General features: G+C 54.4%; 1 protein-coding gene across 1 annotated transcript in view; it reads left to right on the forward strand.

Annotated features, from left to right (window-relative positions):
- The window catches only part of LOC132808838 (plasma protease C1 inhibitor-like), a 54,310-nt gene extending 39,306 nt beyond the window's left edge, over positions 1-15,004 (forward strand). The window contains exons 2-7 of the mRNA XM_060822280.1: positions 1,622-1,904; positions 3,503-3,643; positions 7,467-7,670; positions 8,117-8,259; positions 12,589-12,808; positions 14,754-15,004. Coding sequence (XP_060678263.1) covers positions 1,622-1,904; positions 3,503-3,643; positions 7,467-7,670; positions 8,117-8,259; positions 12,589-12,808; positions 14,754-15,004 — 1,242 coding nt within the window. The remainder of the gene's footprint in view (positions 1-1,621; positions 1,905-3,502; positions 3,644-7,466; positions 7,671-8,116; positions 8,260-12,588; positions 12,809-14,753) is intronic.
- The last annotated feature ends 520 nt before the right edge of the window (positions 15,005-15,524 follow it).

The raw sequence follows: 15,524 nt of genomic DNA on the forward strand, positions 1-15,524 counted from the left end.
TGTCTGTGTGAGTGTGTGTCTGTGTGTTTGTGTGTACATATGTCTGTGTGTGTGTTTGTGTGTGCATGTGTCTGTGTGTGTGTGTTTGTGTGTGCATGTGTCTGTGTTTGTGTGTGCATGTGTGTGAGTGTTTGTGTGTGCATGTGTCTGTGTGTGTGTCTGTGTCTGCATGTGTCTATGTGTGTGCATGTGTCTGTGTCTGTGTGTTTGTGTGTGCATGTGTCTGTGTGTGTTTGTGTGTGCATGTGTCTGTGCGTGTGTCTGTGTGTGTATCTGTCTGTGTGTGTGTGTTTGTGTGCATGTGTCTGTGTGTGTGTTTGTGTGTGCATGTGTCTATGTGTGTGTGTGCATGTGTCTGTGTGTGTCTGTGTGTGCATGTGTGTGTGTGTTTGTGTGTGCATGTGTCTGGTGTGTGTGTGTTTGTGTGTGCATGTGTCTGTGTGTTTGTGTGTGCATGTGTCTGTGTGTGTGTTTGTGTGTGCATTTGTCTGTGTGTGTATGTTTGTGTGTTTGTGTGTGCATGTGTCTATGTATGAGTGTTTGTGTGTGCATGTGTCTATGTGTGTCTGTGTGTGCATGTGTCTGTGTGTATCTGTGTGTGCATGTGTCTGTGTATCTGTGTTTGTGTGTGCATGTGTCTGTATGAGAGTGTTTGTGTGTGCATGTGTCTGTGTGTGTGCATGTGTCTGTGTGTGTGCGTGTGCCTGTGTGTTTGTGTGTGCCTGTGTCAGTGTGTGTGTGTGTTTGTGTGTGCATTTGTCTGTATATGAGTGTGTGAGTGTTTGTGTGTGCATGTGTCTGGTGTGTGTGTGTTTGTGTGTGCATGTGTCTGTATATGAGTGTGTGTGTGTCTGTGTGTGCATGTGTCTGTGTGTGAGTGTATGAGTGTGTGTGTGTGCATGTGTCTGTGTGTCTGTGTTTGTGTGTGTTTGTGTGTGCATGTGCCTGTGTGTGTGTTTGTGCATGTGCCTGTGTGTGTCTGTGTGTGCATGTGCCTGTGTGTGCGTTTGTGTGTGCATGTGTCTGTGTGTGTGCATGTGTGCGTGTGTGTGTTTGTGTGTACATGTGTCTGTGTGTGTGTTTGTGTGTGCATGGGAGTGTGTGTGAGGGAGTGTGTGTGTGTATGTGTGTGTATGTTTGTGTGAGTGAGAGTTTGTGTGTATGTGTGAGTGTGAGTGTGTGTTGTGTAAGTGTGAGTGTGAATGTGAGTGTGTGTGAATGTGTGAGTGTGAGTGTATGAGTGTGTGTGTGTGAGTGAATGAGTGTGTGTGAGTGCGTGTTTTAGTGTGTGTGTGAGTGAGTGTGTGTGTGAGAGTGTGAGTGTGTATGTGAGTGTGTGTGTGTATGAGTGCGTGTGAGAGTGTGAGAGTGTGTGTGTGAGCGTGCGTGTGTGTGTGAGCGTGCGTGTGTATGTGAGCGTGTGTGTGTGAGTGCGTGTGTGTGTGGTGTGTGTGAGTGTGTGAGTGTGAGTGCGTGTGTGAGTGTGTGTGAGTGTGAGTGCGTGTGTGAGCGTGTGTGAGTGTGCGTGTGTGAGTGTGTGAGAGTGTGGTGTGTGTGAGTGTGAGTGTGTGATCCCGATGGTCACTGACTCCCTGCCCTCTCTCTGTCTCCCTGTTCCCAGGCGGTGTGTAGCCCGGAGCTTGATGTGTATGTGATGCCTTCCCGGACGGATCGACAGCACATTCAGGGCGTGTGGTTCCCCCAGGGTCGCTGCTCCCAGCTCAGTAACCCCTGGCAGCACTGTGACCAGCACAAGGTCCCTCAGCACGAGCTGCAGTCCCTCGCCTCCTCCTTGACCCAGTTTGGTCTCGAAGCCTTCCACATCATTGCCCGGTATAACCGGGATGCCAACGTGCTGATCTCGCCTGTCTCCCTGGCAGCTGCTCTCACCCACCTCCTGCTCGGTAAGGACAGTGCCGCGGTCTAACAGGACACTGTGTGTCTGACTGATGGACCAAGGCTGGGAGGGTCAGGACCTCAGGGTCACCCACAGTCTCTATCTCTCTCTCTCTCTGTCTCTCTCTCTCTCTCTCTCTATCTCTATCTCCCTTTCTTTCTCTCTGTCACTCTCACTGTCTCTCTCTCTCTATCTGTCTCTCTCTGTCCATCTCACTCTCTCTCTCTCTCTATCTGTCTCTCTCTGCCACCGTCTTTCTCTCTGTCAGTATTGCTCACCCTCTCAGGACCTGTCTCTCTCCCTCTGTCCCTCTGTCTCCCCATCTCCAAACTCTTCACATCCCTCTCCTTATAAACACTGGGAGGGTCAGTGCTGAGGGAGGGCCGCACTGTCGGAGGGTCAGTGCTGAGGGAGGGCCGCACTGTCGGAGGGTCAGTGCTGAGGGAGTGCCGCACTGTCGGAGGGTCAGTGCTGAGGGAGCACCGCACTGTTGGAGGGTCAGTGCTGAGGGAGGGCCGCACTGTCGGAGGGTCAGTGCTGAGGGAGGGCCGCACTGTCGGAGGGTCAGTGCTGTGGGAGGGCCGCACTGTCGGAGGGTCAGTGCTGAGGGAGGGCCGCACTGTCGGAGGGTCAGTGCTGAGGGAGGGCCGCACTGTCGGAGGGTCAGTGCTGAGGGAGGGCCGCACTGTCGGAGGGTCAGTGCTGAGGGAGTGCCGCACTGTCGGAGGGTCAGTGCTGAGGGAGCACCGCACTGTCGGAGGGTCAGTGCTGAGGGAGGGCCGCACTGTCGGAGGGTCAGTGCTGAGGGAGGGCCGCACTGTCGGAGGGTCAGTGCTGAGGGAGTGGGCACTGTCGGAGGGTCAGTGCTGAGGGAGGGCCGCACTGTCGGAGGGTCAGTGCTGTGGGAGGGCCGCACTGTCGGAGGGTCAGTGCTGAGGGAGGGCCGCACTGTCGGAGGGTCAGTGCTGAGGGAGGGCCGCACTGTCGGAGGGTCAGTGCTGTGGGAGTGCGGCACTGTCGGAGGGTCAGTGCTGAGGGAGGGCCGCACTGTCGGAGGGTCAGTGCTGAGGGAGGGCCGCACTGTCGGAGGGTCAGTGCTGAGGGAGTGCCGCACTGTCGGAGGGTCAGTGCTGAGGGAGCACCGCACTGTCGGAGGGTCAGTGCTGAGGGAGGGCCGCACTGTCGGAGGGTCAGTGCTGAGGGAGGGCCGCACTGTCGGAGGGTCAGTGCTGAGGGAGTGCCGCACTGTCGGAGGGTCAGTGCTGAGGGAGGGCCGCACTGTCGGAGGGTCAGTGCTGAGGGAGGGCCGCACTGTCGGAGGGTCAGTGCTGAGGGAGGGCCGCACTGTCGGAGGGTCAGTGCTGAGGGAGGGCCGCACTGTCGGAGGGTCAGTGCTGAGGGAGTGGTGCACTGTCGGAGGGTCAGTGCTGAGGGAGGGCCGCACTGTCGGAGGGTCAGTGCTGAGGGAGGGCCGCACTGTCGGAGGGTCAGTGCTGAGGGAGTGGTGCACTGTGGAAGGGTCTGAGTGTGAAGTGACGGCGTGGGGGGACGTCAGCGAGTTGGGGGTGCAAGAGATTACCGTCAGTGTCCACACTGTCTCCCCAGGTGCCCGGAACAACTCCAAGCACGACCTGGAGACGGCTCTGTTTTACCAGCCGGACGTCCCTTGTGTTCACGAGACACTGGCCAAAGTGCTGAGGCAGGCGCCATCTTTGCTGTCTGTCTCTCAGCTCTTCTACAAGAAAGGTACGTGACGTCCGTCCCGTGGGGCGTGGGGTGAGATCCATCCAGCTGAGGGCTGTGGTGGCCAGGGGATGGAGTGCAGTTACGGCCGAGAGAGAGAGAGAGAGAGAGAGAGATGAGCTTTCGATCAGTAACGGGATCAGCGTTACCGGGAGGAGACAGGGGAATGAGCCTGAGAAACATGTCAGCCATTGGGGTAGATTTGTGACTCGGGTCTTGGACACGTCCAGCACAGAGACAGACCCTTCAGCCCTGAGCAGATATCCCAACCCAATGCCAGCACCCACCCTCCAAACCCTTCCTATCCATATCCCCATCCAAATGCCTCTTAAATGTTGTCATTGTACCAGCCCCCACCACATCCTCTGGCAGCTCATTCCATACACGTACCACCCTCTGGGGGAAAAAGTTGCCCCTTAGGTCTCTTTTATATCTTTCCCCTCTCACCCTAAATCTATGCCCCTCTAGTTCTGGACTCCCCCACCCCAGGGAAAAGACTTTGTCTATTTACCCTATCCATGTCCCTCATGATTTTATAAACCTCTATAAGGTCACCCCTCAGCCTCCGACGCTCCAGGGAAAACAGCCCCAGCCTGTTCAGCCTCTCCCTGTAGCTCAGACCCTCCAACCCTGGCAACATCCTTGTAAATCTTTTCTGAACCCTTTCAAGTTTCACAACATCTTTCCGATAGGGTCTGTCTCCGTGCTGCGTGACCCTAGGGGTCATGTGCCTGGACTAGAAGGTAGAGTTTGGGCTCTGGGAACCATGGGTTCAAACCCCTCCACCCCCATCCCACGCATTGAAGTTCAATTCCCGTTTATCCCCGCGTATAGGTCGATCCCGTGTATAAGTCAATCCCGGAGTTTTGGTCAAAATGTCTCGTATTTTCCATATATCTCATGTATAAGTCGACCCTATCACATCGCATTCATACCTGTAACTCTAGTCATCGCATCTCAATTGGTTCATTGAGAAGCGGGTTTGTAGTTCGGGTTGAGGTTCTGGATGTAGGCTTGCTCGCTGAGCTGGAAGGTTCATCTCCAGACGTTTCGTCACCCGACTAGTTCAGTTTTACATCTTTGCCCGGGGGCCCACCCTAGTAGGGTGACAAAATCTCTGGAAATGAACCTTCCAGCTCAACGAGCAAACCTTCACCCAGATTCATTCATAATTCTACTGAGTGAGTACACATTTTGATTCATTCATTCAATCATTCATTCATTCATTCATTCAATCATTCATTCATTCAATCATTCAATCATTCATTCATCATTCAATCATTCAATCTTTCATTCAATCTTTCATTCAATCTTTCATTCAATCTTTCATTCAATCATTCATTCATTCATTCAATCTTTCATTCATTCATTCAATCATTCATTCAATCTTTCATTCATTCATTCAATCATTCATTCAATCTTTCATTCATTCATTCAATCTTTCATTCATTCATTCATTCATTCAATCATTCTTTCAATCATTCATTCATTCGTTCATTCAATCATTCATTCATTCAATCATTCATTCAATCATTCATTCGTTCATTCAATCATTCATTCATTCATTCATTCGTTCATTCATTCAGATCAGCAGTGGTCCGTCGGTACTCACCACATTTTGTTCACTACACATCCAAACGTTAATGCCATTAAATAGACTTTGGCTAACAGTACGGTCCTTTCGAACATGAATTTCTGTCCCTTAAAATTTGTGCCCGTGTCTTCGTCGACACCCACTAACTTCGGCGTCAAAAAAAAAGTCTTCAAAACTGGCACGAGCGCGTACGGTGAATACATCGAGTGTTAAAATTCACTGAGAGCCTCCGGCCTAGACTGGTCCATGCTGACCAAAATGGCCACCCACCCGAAACATCAGTCTCGTTCGTGGCGGTGACGATTGTGGTTGAGCGACGTCCCCCGAGGGAGGGAAATCGGCCGTCCTTCCCCGGTCTGGCCCGACATGTGACTCCTAACCCCGACCGCAGGGACTCCTGACCGAGGTGGTCCGGTTTCCTCGCCCTGTTCATGGGCAGGGAGGACACTTTGAGGAGAGGGGTGTGGACAGCAGAGACCGTGGGGCAGGGCAATAGGAAGTGGGGGGGGGGGAGAACGAGAGATTTATCATGAGGCGCAAGGCGAGGTGATGGGAGAAAGCTTGCTCTCATCCAGGAAATGTGAGGAGGGGGCACTGGAGCGTTACGTGAGGACAAATAGGGCGCAGAGCTATGGGGAAAAGAGGCAGGTGGGATAGAGCCAGTGTCTGCACCGATGGGCTGAATGGCTCCCCCCCCATCCCCGGGATAATTATTCCCTGGTCCCCGTCCGGACTGGAGTTATACTTCCGGATAAGACGGAAGGCGAGGGGGGATTAGAAGCAGTGTTTCCCACTGGCGTCCTCGTGGATCTGAAGTTGTTGCCTGAGATATTTTGCTGAGTGGTCTCTAAGGGCAGGCCCAAGAAATGCCGCCATCTTGGTCAGGCGCGGCGGCTCAGCGGTTCACGCTGCTGCCTCACAGCGCCAGGGACCCGGGTTCGATGCCAGCCTCGGGGGGGGCGACGGTCTGACTGGGGAATGCACATTCTCCAACACCACCACACCCGCCTACCCCCTCCCCTCATGTTTGTGCAGCTTAAGGTAGATGGATTGAGGGGGGAATGGTCCACAGCGTTCAGAGAGGGGTGGAGTTTTGAGGTGAGATTCCCGACAATGAGGGAACAGGCCCTTCGGCCCAACTGATCCACACTGACCCACCGAAGAGGTAACCCAACCAAACCCATTCCCCATACCCGATTAGAGTATACTTACCCCTGACCAATCCACCCTAACCTACACATCCCTGAACACTGTGGGACAATTTAGCACGGCCAATCCACCCTAACCTACACATCCCTGAACACTATGGGACAATTTAGCACGGCCAATCCACCCTAACCTACACATCCCTGAACACTATGGGACAATTTAGCACGGCCAATCCACCCTAACCTACACATCCCTGAACACTGTGGGACAATTTAGCACGGCCAATCCACCCTAACCTACACATCTTTGGACTGTGGGAGGAAACCGGAGCACCCACAAGAATGTGCAAACTCCACACAGACAGTCACCCGCGGGGCTGGGATTGAACCCGGGTCCCTGGCGCCGTGAGGCAGCAACACTAACCACTGAGACACCGGGCCACAAACGTACACACACTCTCTCTCTCACACACACACACACATAGTCACACTCACTCACAGACACACTCTCTCTCACACATACACACACACTCACAAAGACACACACACTCTCACACACGCATCCTCACTCATAAACACACACAAACTCACTCACAGACACACTCTCTCTCACACACATACACAGTTACACTCACACACTGACTCACATGTAGTCACTCAGACACACACTCACAAACATACAGTCTCTCACACACACACACACACACACTCACTCACTCACTCACAGTCACACTCACTCACAAAGACACACAGTCACACTCACTCACAGACACACACACTCACTCACAAACACACAGTCACACTCACTCACAACCACACACATAGTGACACTCACTCACGAACATACACAGTCACACTCACTCACAAAGATATACACACAGTCACACTCACTCACAAAGATAAACACAGTCACACTCACTCAGAGTCACACTCACTCACAACCACACACACAGTCACACTCACTCACAACACACACAGTCACACTCACTCACAACCACACACAGACAGTCACACTCACTCACAGGCACACTCACTCACAGACACACAGACCCCCCCTTGCTGACTGCTGTCTCTCTCCATGCAGATTTGCAGCTGAAGCAGACGTTCATGGAAGACTCTCAGAGACTGTACGGGATCAAGCCAATGTCTCTGTCCACGAACATGAGCGAGAATGTGAGGAACATCAACTCATGGATCACCAAACACACAGGCGGCAAAATTACCACGCTGGTGAACCACGTCACCGCAGACACCGAACTGCTGCTGCTTAACGCTGTCTTCTACAAAGGTCAGGGTCACATCCAGACAGGGAATCTCCCTCTCTCCCTCCACCCCCCCCCCGTCCCTATTTGGAGAGGGAGTCTCTCTCTCCCTCCACCCCTCACTCCCCCGTCCCTATTTGGAGAGGGAGTCTCTCTCTCCCTCCACCCCTCACTCCCCCGTCCCTATTTGGAGAGGGAATCTCTCTCTCTCCCTCCACCCCTCGGTCGAGGGTCGGAAGGGAGGGCAGGGCCTGGCCTCCAGCACCGACCGAGCTGAGGGAGGGACTGGCGGGGTAAAAAAGTGGGGCTGAAGTGAACCCTCAGCCCTGCCATCCTCCCCCCACTGCCATCCCCCGCCGCAGAGCATTCTGGGACAGGCCTGGGTGATTGCCTCGGTTACTAGGCCTCAAGGCCTCCCTGAGCCTGCCAATCCATTTGCTGAAGCGCCTGTGTGTTTGCCCCGTTGCCTCAGGCACCTGGAAGACCAGATTCAGGAAGGAAGACAGAAGGGAGGAATTCTTCTCGGTGTCACCGGACAAGATGGTGACCGTCCCGATGCTCCATCATGCCTCTTACCCGCTGGCGGCCATTTTCCACGAAGGCCTAAACGCCAAGGTACGACGCGCACACCTCGAGCCAGGAACACCGGCCGGCCATTCGGCCCCTCAATCTCGCCCCGCCGTTCAACAGCATCGCCGTTGCTGCAACTGTCTCCTCAAACTCCCGTTCCCTCGTATCTCCCCGCACTCCCCCACCCCTCAGAGCATGCTTCCCGAGAATCAATCCCCCTCTCCCCACCCCAGCTCCCTGCTTCTACCACCTTTTCGGCAAGAGAGTTTCGGACACTGCAGAGAGGAGGTGTTCTCCCTCAAGTTCCATTTGAAATGGTTTCGAAACGATGATCGTCCCACTTCGAGACCAAGGGAACGTATTCCCTCCGCACTACGGGCTCCACACCGTATTTCAACTAAATCACCTCGAACTCTCTAATCTCCAATGGGAACAAGCCTTAGTCTGGCCAGGCTTTCTTCATTACCTCAGGCTACGCATTAGTAATCCTTCTCTGAAGCAACATCTTTGTACCCTTCCTAAAATAACGTGACTGGCCCTAGAACCCCGAAGGTGTGGAAACAGGCCCTTCAGCCCAACATGTCCACCCCGACTCTCCCTCCCAAACCCAACCGCCATAACTCTACACTTACCCCTGACTAATGCACCCTAACCTGCACATCCCTGAACACTATGGGACAATTTAGCACGGCCAATCCACCCTAACCTACACATCCCTGAACACTATGGGGTAATTTAGCACGGCCAATCCACCCTAACCTGCACATCCCTGAACACTATGGGACAATTTAGCACGGCCAATCCACCCTAACCTACACATCCCTGAGCACTATGGGACAATTTAGCACGGCCAATCCACCCTAACCTACACATCCCTGAACACTGTGGGACAATTTAGCACGGCCAATCCACCCTAACCTACACATCCCTGAACACTGTGGGACAATTTAGCACGGCCAATCCACCCTAACCTACGCATCCCTGAACACTGTGGGACAATTTAGCACGGCCAATCCACCCTAACCTACACATCCCTGAACACTGTGGGACAATTTAGCACGGCCAATCCACCCTAACCTGCACATCCCTGAACACTGTGCGACAATTTAGCACGGCCAATCCACCCTAACCTACACATCCCTGAGCACTATGGGACAATTTAGCACGGCCAATCCACCCTAACCTACGCATCCCTGAACACTATGGGACAATTTAGCACGGCCAATCCACCCTAACCTGCGCATCCCTGAACACTGTGGGACAATTTAGCACGGCCAATCCACCCTAACCTACGCATCCCTGAACACTGTGGGACAATTTAGCACGGCCAATCCACCCTAACCTACGCATCCCTGAACACTGTGGGACAATTTAGCACGGCCAATCCACCCTAACCTACGCATCCCTGAACACTGTGGGACAATTTAGCACGGCCAATCCACCCTAACCTACGCATCCCTGAACACTGTGGGACAATTTAGCACGGCCAATCCACCCTAACCTACGCATCCCTGAACACTGTGGGACAATTTAGCACGGCCAATCCACCCTAACCTACGCATCCCTGAACACTGTGGGACAATTTAGCACGACCAATCCACCCTAACCTACACACCTTTGGACTGTGGGAGGAAACCGGAGCGCCCGGAGGAAACACATGCAGACTTGGGGAGAATGTGCAAACTCCACACAGACACAGTCACCCCTGAGGCTGGGATCGAACCCGAGTCCCTGGTGCTGGGAGGCAGCAGCGCTAACCACTGAGACACCATGGGGCCCTGTACACAGCCTGAGTGTAAGGAGGGTATCCAATCTCTGATGCTATACACATCTCGGCTTTAATAACAGTTCAGGGTTTGGAAGAATCAACAATAATTCTGGGAGATTTGTTGATAAGTCGCTGGATTGTGGAAATTCCACTTTTCCGTCCTTCACTGGGGTCGTGCCTGATCTGTCGGTGTTTGGAATTCCCTCCAACCTCCAGGGGGAGCAATCCCAGTCCGTTCCAAGCTCTCCTCCCGTGTCACCCCGCTCATTCCAGGGATCGATCCCAGTAAAACCGCCTCCGAACCGGCCCACCCCTCCCGACATCCTTCCTTCGATCAGGAGACGGAAACTGCCCACCGTGTTCGAGATGTGGTCCCACCAACATCCCGGTATAACCGAAGCATGACATCCTGACACGTATGTTCAGAGGGAGGGAGAACATCCCATCATGCTTAGCGGTTACCCGCTGCCTCTGCAGACGAACCGCCTGTGCCCCATTTCCCCGCATCTCGGAGTTCTGCAGTCATTCACCGTTTAAGCCAGCCTCTGTGTTTTTTATTATAAGGGGAGCGACTTCACGTTTCCCCGCGTTATCTGTCACCGTGCATGTTCTTTACCCTCTCGCTTTCCTGTCGGCATCGTACTTTCTGTAAATCCTGCTCCTAAATGGCCGCACCTCACCTTTGTCGAAGTGAAATTCCCCCTGCTACCCCTCGGCCATGTCAAGTTGGGGCGTAAAATTCCAATGGATTACCTCACGGCGATTCGAGCGATCGCTGAAGGTTGTTGTTGTAGCTGATAGCGCCACGGGACTCTGCAGCAGGTGTTACCCAGCTGCCGGGCTTCTGGTTGACTGGGTGCGGCCTAGCCTGCTTGCCGAAGGAACGTGCTCCTCAATGGTTCCTGCCTTCCGTTGATATGTTTGACCGCTCCAACTGGAACCTCGATCAACATTGACTTGGACTCCCCTGAGAGCGAAAATAAAAGAACAGGAAGTGACATCACCACAGGAAATGGCATCACCACATGGAATGACATCACCAACCCAAACATATGAATAGAAAGCAGGCATCATCAGCAGCGCATCGCCTGGAGGCCCACTGAAGATGTTACCGAGTCGGGTGACGAAACGTCTGGAAATGAACCTTCCAGCTCAGCGAACAAACCTATACCCCCATCTCCCCCTGACCCGTCCTTATGCGTTACCATCCGGCTGCCCCCTATTCCTCTGAACTCCCATGAGTCCAGGCCCGACCTGTCCTGGTCAGACAGACCCTCCCACCCCAGTCTGCGCGCAGTCTCCAACGGTCAGTCTAGCTTCCCTTGGGGAAGGGGGCAGTATTCCTGTCCATTTTCAGTCAAATCTCCCTTCCTTTATACCCGGATCCCTTCCGCAGTAAAGCCTGAGATTCCATTCGGGTCTGGGGACAGTGTCGAGGTCGGAGCGCTGCTGGAAAAGCACAGCTTCCGAGGGACATTTCCTTCCCTCTTCCCCGGATGCTAACCTTCCGCGATTCGAAGACCCCCTTTGCCTTTCTCCAGCCTGTCCCACGGGATGAGGCCATTCAGCCCCTCCCCTTCTCCAGCTGGACGGTTCACTTCCAGACGTTTCGTCACCCTACTCGGTTACATCTTCAGTGAGCCTCCGGACGAAGCACTGCTGATGATTCCCGCTTTCTACTTATTTGCTTCGGTTTCTTTGGATTGGTGATGTCATTTCCTGTTGGTGGTGTCATTTCCTGTTTTTTTATCCCCCCCTGCGGATTTTGAGTGTGACTTGCCTGGGCTGGGAAGGGAGAGGTAGCGAATTTAATCGAGACTTCCTAAAGAGAATCCAAACAGTGAGGTTAATCACTTGGGAAGAGGGATTACGAACAGGATTAACTGGATGGACCGTTCCAAACACCAGGTCAGCCCTACAGCGCAGACACAGACCCTTCGGCCCAACCCGTCCATGCTGACCCAGATATCCCAACCCAATCTAGTCCCACCTGCCAGCACCCGGCCTCCAACCCCTTCCTATCCATATCCCCATCCAAATGCCTCTTAAATGTTGTACCAGCCTCCACCACATCCTCTGGCAGCTCATTCCATACACGCACCACCCTCTGGGGGAAAAAGTTGCCCCTTAGGTCTCTTTTATATCTTTCCCCTCTCACCCTAAACCTATGGCCCTCTAGTTCTGGACTCCCCCCATGCCCCAAGGGTGGGTGATCGGGGGTGGGGGAGGAGGGGGAATTGGGTTAGTGTTGGGAGAGAGGTGCTATTCTCTCTGGGATGTGAGCCAGAGATCTCAGGCCCGACAGCACCCTGAAGGCCCTCCCGCCAAATCCCAAAACTCTACACTCTTTCCCCCTGGAAATAAAATGCAAACAGAGGTTTCCATTTAAACGGTCTCCGTTGAGGTTGGTCACAAACATTAGGTTAGAGGATGAATGATAGTGAAGAAGCGAAATGGCTAGCTATGATGCTAAGGGGCCGAGTGGCCTCCTGTTACTGTGGGACAGGCTGGAGAAGGGGGCTGAATGGCCTCGTGTTCCTGTGGGACAGGCTGCGGAAGGAGGGGCTGAATGGTCTGTGACGTGCTGACCCATCTCTCTGCTGCAGATCGCCAAGTTCCAGATGTTTGGCAGGAGCAGCCTGATCGTGATGGTGCCCGGGGACATCAGCCGGACGGTCCAGGAACTGGAACAGGAGCTCACCCTGCCCAACCTGCGGGCAGCTCTCACCCAGCTCCAGGGCACCCAGCTCAAACCCACCAGTGTCCTCCTGCCAGCACTCCAGCTGAGGAACAGCCAGGATCTCATCCAGCCTTTCAATGATATGGGTCAGTGACAGGGGGATGTAGAGGGAGCCCTACACTGTATCTAACCCCGTGCTGTCCCTGTCCCTGGGAGCGCTGGATGCTGACACTGGGTATAAAGTGGGAGGGGGACACACTGTCAGGGGGATGTAGAGGGAGCTCTACACTGTATCTAACCCCACCCCGTGCAGTCCCTGTCCCTGGGAGCGCTGGATGCTGATACTGGGTATAAAGTGGGAGGGGGACACACTGTCAGGGGAATGTAGAGGGAGCCCTACACTGTATCTAACCCCCCCGTGCTGTCCCTGTCCCTGGGAGCGCTGGATGCTGACACTGGGTATAAAGTGGGAGGGGGACACACTGTCAGGGTGATGTAGAGGGAGCTCTACACTGTATCTAACCCCGTGCTGTCCCTGTCCCTGGGAGCGCTGGATGCTGACACTGGGTATAAAGTGGGAGGGGGACACACTGTCAGGGGGATGTAGAGGGAGCCCTACACTCTATCTAACCCTCCCCGTGCAGTCCCTGTCCCTGCTTGTGACCGGGTGCTGTGTGGACTGGGCCTCAGGCCCTCGGACTGTGAGATCAATACCGTGTTTGATAAAACGGGGAACGTAATTAGGAATTTTAACAGTGCATCCTCTCGGGGTGGGGACAGGGAGGGTGGGATTTCGGGAACCTGGCTGTATCTGTCCGACGTTTCCCGAACAGACCGAGATATGAAGCTGGAATGACCCGAGAGTCTGACTCTCAGAGGGTGAGCATTAATCACTGTCATGTCTGGCCCCAGCCTCAGCTCGTGTCTTCCTCTCTGAGACTCGGCTCTGCACTTTACAGAGATGGCGAGGATTTACCAGGGCTGACAGAAATGATTCACGGGGTCACTCGAGGGGTTAGGGTCTGGAAGGTGCTGCCTGAGAGTGAGGGGGGAGGGAGGGAGGGTCACTCGAGGGGTTAGGGTCTGGAAGATGCTGCCTGAGAGTGAGGGGGGAGGGAGGGAGGGTCACTCGAGGGGTTAGGGTCTGGAAGGAGCAGCCTGAGAGTGAGGGGGGAGGGAGGGGGGGAGAGGTATTGAATTTAATCAAGACTTCCTGAAAAGAATCCAAAAAGTGAGGTTAATCACTTGGGAAGAGGGATTGCGAACAGGATTAACTGGACGGACCGTTCCAAACACCAGGTCAGCCCTCCAGCACGGAAACAGACCCTTCGGCCCGACCCGTCCATGCTGACCCAGATATCCCAACCCAATCTAGTCCCACCTGCCAGCACCCGGCCCATATTCCCCCAAACCCTTCCTATTCATATCCCCATCCAAATGCCTCTTAAATGTTGTCATTGTACCAGCCCCCACCACATCCTCTGGCAGCTCATTCCACACACGTACCACCCTCTGGGGGAAAAAGTTGCCCCTTAGGTCTCTTTTATATCTTTCCCCTCTCACCCTAAACCTATGCCCCTCTAGTTCTGGACTCCCCCAGCCCAGGGAAAAGACTTTGTCTATTTACCCTATCCATGCCCCTCATGATTTTATAAACCTCTATAAGGTCACCCCTCAGCCTCCGACGCTCCAGGGAAAACAGCCCCGGCCTGTTCAGCCTCTCCCTGTAGCTCAGACCCTCCGACGTCCACTTCCAAACCCTTTCACGTTGAGCGTCATCCTTCCTGCCAGCAGTACCCCCCTCTCCATGCTCTCCTCCCTCCCTGTCACCATAGCAACATAACAACCTGGAGCAGGAGTAGGCCTCAGGCCTGTCCAACCTGCTGCGCCATTTGAAGCGATCATGGGCTGGCCTTTCTCGTGGACTCAGCTCCTCTCACTCCCTCCCCCTGCCTCACCGTATCCCTCGAACTGATCCTTGTACGGCGCTCGATTGCTGGGGAAGGGGGAGGCAACCGAGTGTGAGGGTTCGGAGACGCCTGGGAGCAGAGTTATAAACGATTCTCTCTCTCTCTCGCTCTCTCTCTCTAGGCCTGCAGGACGTCCTGGTGCAGCCCAACCTGTGCGGGATGAGTGCCTACCCGGTGGAGGTCTCCGGTGCCGAACACCAGGCGGCGCTCACCCTGGACGAGGAGGGCGTGGAGGCAGCTGCCATCACCGCCCTCTCGGTTGCCCGTAACGTGGTCATGTTCGAGGTTCAGCAGCCCTACCTGGTCATCCTGTGGAACGACGAGTTGGGTTACCCACTCTTCATTGGCAGGGTGATGGACCCATCCCAGTGAGGAAGAGAGAGAGAGCGGGTCGACAAATTCCACCCTTCTGACCCCCTTCCCCAACCAGGTGACCGCTCAGCCCATTGAGCACGATTCTATCCCCTCTCTCGGCTCAACTTTACCTCCCCCCATGCGCTCTCAATGTGTCCTCCATTGGTTTTTCCATTCCCTCCCTCAGTATCCATCCCTGCAGTCTTCCTCTGCCTGCCCCCTCCACCTCCCCTTCACTCCTCTGCGGCCTATCTTCCACCACCCCCACCCTCCCTCCCTCCGCCAACCCTCCCCACCTCCACCCCCCCCACCCCGAACCCCTTCCCAACCAGGTCTCTGCGGGTGTGAAATAAAATGAATCTATAACACGGTCAGTTTCCTGGTCACTTCCTTGAAACCGGGGGAAGGGGGGGCCCAGTGGGGGGATGGATTTGCCCGTCGTTCCCCGGGAACGGAGATGTTGCGTTGGGAGACGGTCCCCTGACGTTTCTCCATCTGGGCGGGTGAATGAGGGGGATTCAGGAGAGACTTTATTTAG

Source organism: Hemiscyllium ocellatum (genome assembly GCF_020745735.1).
Source record: "Hemiscyllium ocellatum isolate sHemOce1 chromosome 40 unlocalized genomic scaffold, sHemOce1.pat.X.cur. SUPER_40_unloc_4, whole genome shotgun sequence".
Classification (NCBI taxonomy): domain Eukaryota; kingdom Metazoa; phylum Chordata; class Chondrichthyes; order Orectolobiformes; family Hemiscylliidae; genus Hemiscyllium; species Hemiscyllium ocellatum.